A 10,332-nucleotide genomic window follows, 5' to 3' on the forward strand; every position below is an offset into this window, starting at 1 on the left:
GTGCGTCAATTCAATGACATTTACCATGAAATATTTGTCTTTTACGTGATTTAAACCAGTAATGTATATAATAAACGGAGTATTAGAATTGCGTTTTGATCCGAAATGTCCTATTTGATTTTGGAAATTTTGGCCTCTGAAAAAGTCCACTCGAGTCGAATACAACATTAACTGATCAAAACGCAGACCTTATAACCATATTCTATTGTAACCCCATAGTTAATGTACCCTGTAATCCTGCTATCTTCACTTTTGTATGCGTCTGAGGGATCTTACCCTTGGTTATGTTTAAGGCACTAATAATTATGCTTCCATTATTATTATTATTATTATTATTATTATTATTATTATTATTATTATTATTATTATTACTTTTATTATTGATATTATGATCATCGTCATTATTATTATTATTATTATTATTATTATTATTATTATTATTATTATTATTATTATTATTATTATTATTATTGACTACGTTAAGGCATATAGTGCATATTAACCAGACTGTATTTTCCAAAGGTTGCCACTATGCACATTCACACTCAGTGCAGTCAATATATATTTAAAATTTAATTTTGAACAAATTATAACAAATAACTATTACAGTGACAAGGTCATTTACTTTTGGTGTTTCTAATGTCAATAAATCATTTTAACTGACAATCGCGTATCTTGCTGCCATTTTGGCAACAATTGTCGGCTGGTAAACCAAGCGCTCAGGTGATCACACGTCGTCTTTAACCATCTCCTTCGCAGCAGCAGCATCGTGCTTTCTAGTCTGGTTCCCTGCTTACTGATATTCCATACAGTACCGATAGGGGAAGGTACTCCAGACTACGTGCTTTCTGGCACAAATAAATTGGTATGCAGGAAAATACCATCTTGCATTACCCCACCATGCCAGATGAGTCGCTTGCATCAACGCGCCCGTTCTCTTTTTTACTGTATACATCATGGCTTTTCAAAAGAGCTCGATCGATTATATATGTAAGTATGCAATATTTTTTTTTATCCAAAAATGAAAGTAAGCAAGCTTTTAAAACGCAATTAAAGCGGAACTATTTGAGATCAAAATTGAACTTGAATCAATACGCGTTCTGAAATCAGTAAAGAATGGAACCCGAGCGGGAACGTGCGTTAACCGGTTACGACGCTTATTGTGTCTTGCGCATGTGCCAACAATTGCCTTTTTACTGGAAATATATTTAGTTTGGCAATACATAGGTTAGCCAAATTGGATCGCAAATGGATAGTTAGTCTAAAATGTTAGGAAAACTTGCATTATCCACGTATTTAGACGAAAGTGATTTGACTTCTGGTCTTTTTTATATATCATATTTACATATTCCCCCTCTTCACATGAGACCATTTTATATGATACCTTAAATTGCAAGGGGTCGCCATGCAAACATCGAAAACTCATATTTATGTACATCGAATAGCTCAAATGACAGTTAATGATTATTCGTACATTGATCTGATAGAATGAAATAAAAACACTGTATTTATCCAATATATTTCATTAACATTTCAATATAATAAATCGATATGTAATTGACGAATGGATTAGATTTCAATTAATATGGAGTTCAGTCTCTCATCATTAAAGTGACACTCTTATTCAAAATCAATACATAAACATGTAAAACAAACATAAATTTTGAGTGATACACTTTAAACTACATACTGAATAATGCATTGATAGAAACAATTCATTTCTAATAACAAGATTGTAACCGTGCATTTAATAGCTGAAAATGCAGAAATATTAAATGTTTGGTGAGTGCTAAAATTTACTGTGAACTACTACCGTAGAAATACCGTTTTTGCACATTTCTTTCAAAATAAACTCTGTATCCTTCATAAAAAACATTGTTTTTGACATGTATTCATCCTTTTTTGTGTATTCAAAAATTGTATTAAGTTTGGTAAATCTTATTTGGGAGTAAGAGAGCATCTTTAATAAAGTAGTATCAGTCTGTCATCGTTAATATAGATCCATTAAATTGATGTCAGTGAATTATTGACCAGAGGATGCCAACCACTTGTCGCACATGCTCCTGCATTGGCTTTCTCTCAGGAACGCGTTGTCTCCCGGCCTGGTGTCATAGCATGCTTCCGGAAGTCGCACGCATCTTTTCCCATTCCAGTGCCAAAGGTAGTCTTTGTTAGCGGGCGGGCAGAAGCCCACTGGTCGGGGTTTCTGTCCGTAGCAAGGGCTCATCAAGCTTTCGCCAAGGGAGACAATTAGCGCAAGCGCTACCAGAGTTATCAGAAATTTCATCATTTCGGTTTACCTGCAATCAGATATATCAAAATAAAATGAAAGCGATAGGGACCAGCCCAGCACTTTATAAATAAATCGAATACCCTGTTAAGAGCCACAAGTTACCGGCCTTACAGACACCTATAAAATCGACGTCACAAAAACGACGAAACCAAACGTCACATATATTTTTTATTTATATTAAATGATTTGGTTACCAGCCTTTTAACGGGAAGTGACAAAGGAGCTCACTGGGAATTGACTTGGGATGGGGTAGCAGAGTTTTAGCCAGTTTACGAGTACTGAACCTCACACTTAAAGCCACATTAACTTGTTTCTTGTGATAATAAAAGCTTAGGCTTTATCTATGTCTAATTTACCAAATTTAACTGCATGTCAGTTTTTACACTACAAGAGTTTCTAATTGATTTTTTTTACGATTTAACAATATGCAAGTATTTACACTCAGATGTTGAGATAGTTCGTTGTATTATTATTGTTATAAGAGTTAATAGTAACTATTAGATAACGACCTAGTTTTTCAGCCAATTTAATCGCCTATCGGCCTTTAATATTTACCACGTTCAATCGTTTTGAATGCAGTTTGCGTGTTACTGAACGGATTTGACGGTTTTTAATGTAATTTGAAAAGAAGTTGGCATAATGCTAAAGACAAAAAAACATTTCGAAAAATTACTCAAATGAATTCCAATTCGTGCCTTGCACGGTAAAACAGATAATAGGAATTTACACAGTTAAATTTAATATTGTAAAGTATTGCACAAGCCTCGGAAACAATAAAAAGGCCAATTAACTATAATCGAGAGATAATACAGTTATAAAAACAAACAAGTTACAGAATTACGCAATTCATGATAAACAAAGTTTGTAATCAATATGTTACAGTAACTGTTGATTATAAAAATACCTCATGTATATACATTTTTTATGTTATTATAACAATATATTTCAATCATATTTAAGTGTAATGTCATAATAAGATAAAACAACTTACTTTTCCAGGAACGTAAAACAAAACAACGACCAAAACAAAATATACTTCCATTTTATACGCATACCTCCATGACCGTCGGTGGTCTCAACCTGTGACATGGTGCCTGATGTCAGCAACAGCCGGTTACTGTCCGGCTGTTTGTCACATTTTTGCCAGCTAGCCAATGGTCATTGCGCATTCTTGTCAAAGAGTTGTCATGGAATTACGTATTACACCGAATTATAGTACATGCTATTATTAACGAGTGTCATTTCACATGTAAGAGACATATTTGCCTAATATAGATTGCGCACTTTATGAAAATATTCAATTCCAGTACTTAGTGCACATCGGTCAAATAATGGCCATGGTCATTTTTTATAAAAGCTGCACTCTCACAGATTTGTCGTCTTGACAACTTTTTTTTTTTGTCTTGGAATAAGCCAATATTTGTGTAAATATCTGCAAACCAGTGATATAACACTGCTGACAAAAGATCAAATCGCAGATTTTCATATTTCCTTTCAAAAATTAATATGTTATGGCTAAAACCGTTACTAACGGTGTAAGATAATGCATAAAATATAAATTTGAATTAAATATGAAAATCACGGATCTGATATTTTGTCTGCAGTCTTATATTACTGGTTTCCATGCATTTTCGCAGTTGTCAAAACGTTCAATCTGTGAGAGTGCAGCTTTAAGAACACAATAATCAAAGTTTAGTATTTTGATGAGTTTTACTGACCCAATGTTTTCCCACCCGAAGGACACGCAACTTTTTATTTAAATTTTAACGGACATTCTATATCCATTTAATGATTGAACACATCACGTTTACCATTTGAAGGATTCTCCGACATGTATACTTTTACCAACGTACGGTTTCACGATTTGTTGGAAAGTAAAGGATGTTTTGGAGGGCGTATTAGTGACAATCATATCACTTTTATAGACATTAAAAAGCGTTTGATTCGAACATATATGAACAGTCGTCTCATGCAAACAATAATTTCGTATATTTGATATGGATGTAACGAGAACATTTTTTCATCTCAGGTCATTGGCGTTTAAAAGCAATGGATAGCTTTCACTAAGCATTTGTAGTCAAAAGAAACGTTTAAACATATGACAAAAACAACTCTGAAAACAATAGCGACCGCTTTGCGTTCGGTGTTAAAGCCGCGCTCTCACAGATTACAGATTGGCCGTTTTATGACAAGTTTTTTGTCTTGGAATGTGCCAAACTTTGATTAAATGTATGAAAATCGGTGATATAAGACAGCTTATGAAAGATCTGGTCGCAGTTTTTAATATTTACGCTCGCAATTTCATGTTTTATAGCTAAAAGCTTTACTATCGGTTTGACAGAAACTAAACCTTTCGCCACTTTTCCAAACAGTAATGATCTGGCCTCAATATCACGAAAATACTCGAGTCAAATCAATCTCAGTCTCAACTCTTTTTATTAAATTACAGCAAAACATGATTCAAAATTGTATATGTTTACCCATTTTAAAATCGCATTCTCTCATGCATCATGTTGATAAAAACAATAATAAATATTGTAATGAAAAAAGTTTGAGAACAAAAAATGTACATGAGTCCAATTTATTATTTTTGAGTTTTACTCAAGTACATTTTGTGCTGTAGAATGATTTTTTTTTGGATTTTGAGCAATCATGTTAATCAACATAATGCATGTGAGAATATGCTTTTCAATAGTGTCATAGTGTAAGGTGGAAAAATGAGTTGAGATTGAGTTTTGATCAGCTGATTCTGAGACAAAAAAAACAACAACAAAACTTGTCAAATCGGTCAATCTGTGAGAATGCAGCTTTAAGTCCAATATTTTGAGTAAAATTAGGTAAAGAGTGGAGACTAAATACATTAAATGCTGTTTATGAGTATTATATGCAGCTGTTTCAGTGTGCCTACCCTACGGGTAAATAAACAGTTTATGGCGGACTCTTGAGGATTGTTTTATAAATTGTCACTATTAGAATGTAAAAACATCCATAACATAAAGATAAACTTGTACTAAAAGACCTTTAAATGTAGTCATTGATTCTATCGGTGGTGGTGTTTAATGCTTTAAATAGGTTCCGAAGAAAATGTGTGTGTATCGTATGTTTCATGTTTTAATGCGTTTAATATGTAGTCCAATCCTGTTAGACTTAAGTTATTATTGTGGGGAGTGTCTACCTCTTTCTCAGGTTATCCATAATACCGCTAACATTTGAACTGAATCCGGATTAATATTTAGAAATCTAAGACACTTAGGGTCGATTTTTCAGAACTTTGTTTAAGTTAACAACGTTGATCACGTCATCGTTGTTAACTTTCAAATCTGTATTGCTATGGAAGTTTAATGGATACACTTATGATCTGCAGTATTTCTAACAAGATTGGAGACAACAGTTTTAGATATACTTGTTTTATATAAATATCTGAGCACATCGTCAAATATTTTACACTTAAAAGTTAACAACGATTTCGACAATCACGTTGTTAACTTTAACAAAGCTCTGTACAATCGACCCTTAGTATTGTATTCCCGCGTTTTCTATGCCTACATTGCTAAAATCTTTGACAAGCACGAATAAATACATAATCAAATCTGTTACATGATATTATCTGTTAGAACAATAGTATACATATGATTCATAAAAATATATAAATGACGACAGAAAACACTCTGGAATGCTACAGAATGTTTGTGTATGTCGCACCATTACATATACACTGTAAAAACGGATGTTTGAAACTTTTGAACCACGACAGTCGTGTGCTTTGCATTTTGATAGATTTATGCACTTCGAGCTCAGTCTAGTCGTTTCTCAGATTTACGACAATCTCCATGCCCTGCAAAGCTATATACAATTAAAGCTACACTAAATGGAAGCAATATCATTTTTTAACCGCGTGGAAAATCTATGTATATATGTATGATTTGATACGCTGTCAATATGCATACTAAACTAATGTATAGATAAACATCACATACATGATTATTGTTATTTTCAGTTAAAATCACATATCCAATATTGTTGAAATTTACTTTTATATGTAATTTAAGTGGCTAGTAATAGTTCGTAAATTTATCGTTTTATGTCAAAGAGTAAAAAACAACATTGCATGTATTGTTCGAAAATGTTGCCATTTTTTTAATGAAAGTCAGTTTATTTCTGTAATTTATGGTTGCTTCTTTTCTTATAGAATTCTAATCCTGTCGGCTGTAAGAGTCTAATCCGGCCTACCAAATCCCTCCATCCACCCACAAACATTAGGTACCTTTTTATGGCAGTATAACTGATTATTAGGTAAAGCTTTCCAGTAACAGCATTTATATATACTTTGAGGTACTAAATTGTGTTATATACTGACTACAATTATAACGCTTATATTCTCCATTTTTTTTACCAGACTTTGCTTTCTTGAGTATGAAAAAAATACGGCGATTTCTACCTATCCGCCGCCACATACGAAATAAGTTCTAACAATGCTCATTTAAATCGCATTAGACTCACTTAACAAGTACCACCCTGTTAAAGTTGCTGTGAAATTTTTTGACAATGTTAACCCGATTGATCTTTACGTTTGTATTTGAGAATAAATTCACTTTCTTTGTTTAGAATAAACAAGATTATGAGTAAGATACATATTAAAATGTTCAGTGAAATTCAAATAGGTAAGTTAACCTATATGCAGACAAAATATATAGCCATACCCTATTTTAAATTCACAAACGTTTACTCTATATAAACATAATAAAACCTACGAATATCGGCTGTATATGATGGTATCAGGTTCTACGTATAGGATAGACAACGAGTAGATTACGCTCACTCTAATCCAATCAATCGGCATTCGCTATTTCATTGCTCCATTTCTCATATACATGTTGTACCATCAGAAGTATAAATACAACTCCTAAAACACGATTTCCTCGAGGCATATGGATCAATTTTGATGAACATTTTAGCATGATACTAGTACTGTATTTATAGGCCAAGAAAAATAATCTGTAATTTTTTTGGGCAACTATTTTTGATAAAAAACTTTTATCATGGTCTAATAATAATAATCAATGAATATATTCTAAAAGCGTGTTTTGGTTAAACGAATTTTATACAAAGTGGAAACAGTATTTTATACTGGAAATATACAAAAAATGTAACTAAACTGAGATGTAAATAAACAAATCCAGCGCTATTTTAGTTTAAAAAAATAATAGTTGCTACCATGTTAAATTCCGTCTAAAAGTGCAATATGAACAATATTATGACACAAGTACATTTATCAAAACCCTTACACGAGTCGTTCACGACATAACTATTATATAACAGTACGAAATGCACCTATAGTAGTTTTGCCCCACTAGGTAAGGGTCGGGGGTTGGTGTGTTTAGCTCGAACTCATAGGTTATTTAGACAACCTGATGATTGCGTAAAATTATTTTGGCATGAGGAAAGTCCAAGGGTGGCGTTCTCAACCCCGACTGTGGTGTATCGTCCGATGTATAAATATCAGGTCGACCCGAAAGACCCACTCCCGCTGCACCAACTACTGTGCCGTATTTACGACTGGCTTGTGCATTAGGGTGTTCTAATTTTAGATATTTTTACCGATTTTTTAGCGTTGGTAACTAGTTCAATGGTGACAATTATACATCCAAACAACACTTAATACTACTGAAAACAACAACATAATTTCCCACATTAATTCTCTAACCATAGCAAATTCTTAATTGAGCCACACCAAAATACTCATCGTCTGCGGTATTAAAAATTAAATGGTATTTGGGTTTTATGAGTCTTTAGATTGAAGACAGGAACCAAACCTCATTGCTTTAGTTCACGTGGTCTAAGTCGGATAGACTCCTCGTGGACGTATCTATGAGATGTACCCTCGTTACGCTCGGGTATATATCTCATAGACTTGAATTTAACGACTGTACTCACTATTAAGCAGCGTACATCAAAAGAAGGACATTTTATGTGCAAGCATTTATAAATTCAGTTTAAAAGTACGTGGACTTTTTTTGTGAAACCTGATTTTAAAATGGCTGCAAAATTTAATAAAGGTGACGTTATGTTAGACAATGCGGATGACGCGGTCGGTGGGAGAAGTGGAAAAAAGTGTGATCCGTGTGGTCACCAGAAGCGGCCCTCCCTTGCTGACCAGTTTTGTAAAACCTGTTCAGAGTTCCTGTGTAGCGATTACTGCGAGAGTCACACGATCTACAAAGCCGGAGACCACGACATAGGTCTCGCTAGCGAAGCAGAAAGTGTCAAGAAAGTTGTCGATATGAAAGGTCTGGATCGGTGCCTTGAACACAAGAAACTGTTTGTGTTCTTCTGCGAAGATCATGATGATCTGTGTTGTGAAATATGCGCCCTCGCCTATCATCGGAAGTGTGACAATCTTCAAGAGGTCGCAAAGCTAGTGCAGGAAGGTAACTCAGACATGTTGACTCTTAACAAGGAAGTTAATTCAACCATTGACGAAGCGTCAAACATTGTCAAGCGAAGTATTTATTCCGTTACACAAACAACAAATAAGATGAGTGAAATATGTATTGAAATTGACGCTTACAAAAAAAATATCACATCTAAGTTTGAACGTGCCAAGGAGCAGGCCATAAAGAAGATGACTGATACGACAAACAAAGAAGAAATCCGTCAAGAAAGTAGACAGTTGGAGGCAAACCTGGCAAAAGGCTCCCTTGATATGACACGCTCTTTTTTTGTCGTTGTAAACAAAGACGGATCAGCTACTGAAAAGTTCATAATGAAACAAGTCCTCAAGAAAAGACTGCAGGAGTCTAGGAGAGTGATTGAAGGTCTGCTTCAAGACGACCACGCCGTATACATGAATCTGGTGTGGAATGAGACTGTAAAGTGTCTGCTGTCTTTGAAGGAGAATATATGCCATTTAGTCGTGAGGTATGACGAACAATATGTTGACGAATTGTTGAGCATTAATAAATACGCAGGAACGGATAAACAACCATTTCCTTGTACACCAGTACGACTGGAGGTAACGACGACCATGAGGATCGCAGATGAAGAGCCGTTTATTACCGGACTAGACTTTCTACCGGACGGAATGATCGTTGCCGTGAATAACAATAGGAAATGTTTTGTTATGAGTGACACGCTGCAGAAATTGGATGTCAACTATACCTTTAAGGCACTTCCTAGGGACGTAACATGTTACTCTGATAACAATATTGCTATAACCATCAGTTCCGGAGATGTCAGAGCAATATGCCTGTTGAAAGTGTGCAATGGCAACACGATCACGCTAATGAAGACGCTGACCATATCTACGTACTGCTTTTCCATCTGTCCACTAAACGACCGCACGTTCGTGGTGAGCACGTGGAACGACCCACGGCCTGCCCGAATGATCGACATGGACGGCAAGGTGAGCGATTTCAATAACGTGCAGTTTCCTGAAAAAACGTATATGATCAATGAAAGTCGGGGTACCTACATCCCATCCATTAACACAGTAGTTCTTACTGCTAGATATGCTAACACGGTATACCTGTACAACACAGTGACCGGCATGGAAACAGAGCTGAAAGATAGACGGATACGCGAACCGAGAGACGCCTGTGTTGGCCCCGACGGCTCAATATTTGTCTGCAGTCAGAAATCAAACTCCATCGTGCAGATATCACCCAGCGGGGACATTCTAACGTCATTAAACGTTGACATGAGGGGTCCGTATACCGTGGCCGTCTCGAGGGATGGCTCCAGGATGATTGTCTCGAACAGTTTGAGTGGCAGCATGAAACTGAAATTGTTCAATTTAATCAAATGATTTAGTAGTTTCATGCATCGTATTGAAAATGCATCAATACATTTCTTATGATTAGTACTATGTTTCATTAGATTTAATTTCACTTATATCTTTTTAACCTATAAATGTTTGTAAGATTTAAAACAAATATATTTGCCTGATAACAAAAAATCTAAATATGAGAACTATTAAAATTAATTGATTGAGAACAACAATATATATTTAATCAGCAAAATCTTGTATCAACATATTAAAT

At 34.8% G+C, this 10,332-nt stretch overlaps 1 protein-coding gene across 1 annotated transcript; it reads left to right on the top strand.

Annotated features, from left to right (window-relative positions):
- The first annotated feature begins 8,327 nt into the window (after positions 1–8,327).
- Positions 8,328–10,124, top strand: LOC128219322 (uncharacterized). The gene is made up of 2 exons (XM_052927131.1): positions 8,328–8,753; positions 8,883–10,124. The coding sequence occupies exons 1-2, from the start codon at positions 8,328–8,330 to the stop codon at positions 10,095–10,097; spliced, it is 1,641 nt and encodes a 546-aa protein (XP_052783091.1). The 3' UTR covers positions 10,098–10,124.
- The last annotated feature ends 208 nt before the right edge of the window (positions 10,125–10,332 follow it).

This window comes from Mya arenaria, chromosome 15 (assembly GCF_026914265.1).
Source record: "Mya arenaria isolate MELC-2E11 chromosome 15, ASM2691426v1".
In the NCBI taxonomy this organism is placed as follows: Eukaryota; Metazoa; Mollusca; class Bivalvia; order Myida; family Myidae; genus Mya; species Mya arenaria.

What these genes read in the sequence shown, in the direction of transcription:
- LOC128219322 (XM_052927131.1), top strand. Translation starts at nt 8,328, where the DNA reads ATGGCTGCAAAATTTAATAAAGGTGACGTTATGTTAGACAATGCGGAT. An exon ending in TGTTGACTCTTAACAAGGAA is followed by an intron (nt 8,754 to 8,882) that starts GTTAATTCAACC and finishes ATCACATCTAAG; the next exon opens with TTTGAACGTGCCAAGGAGCA.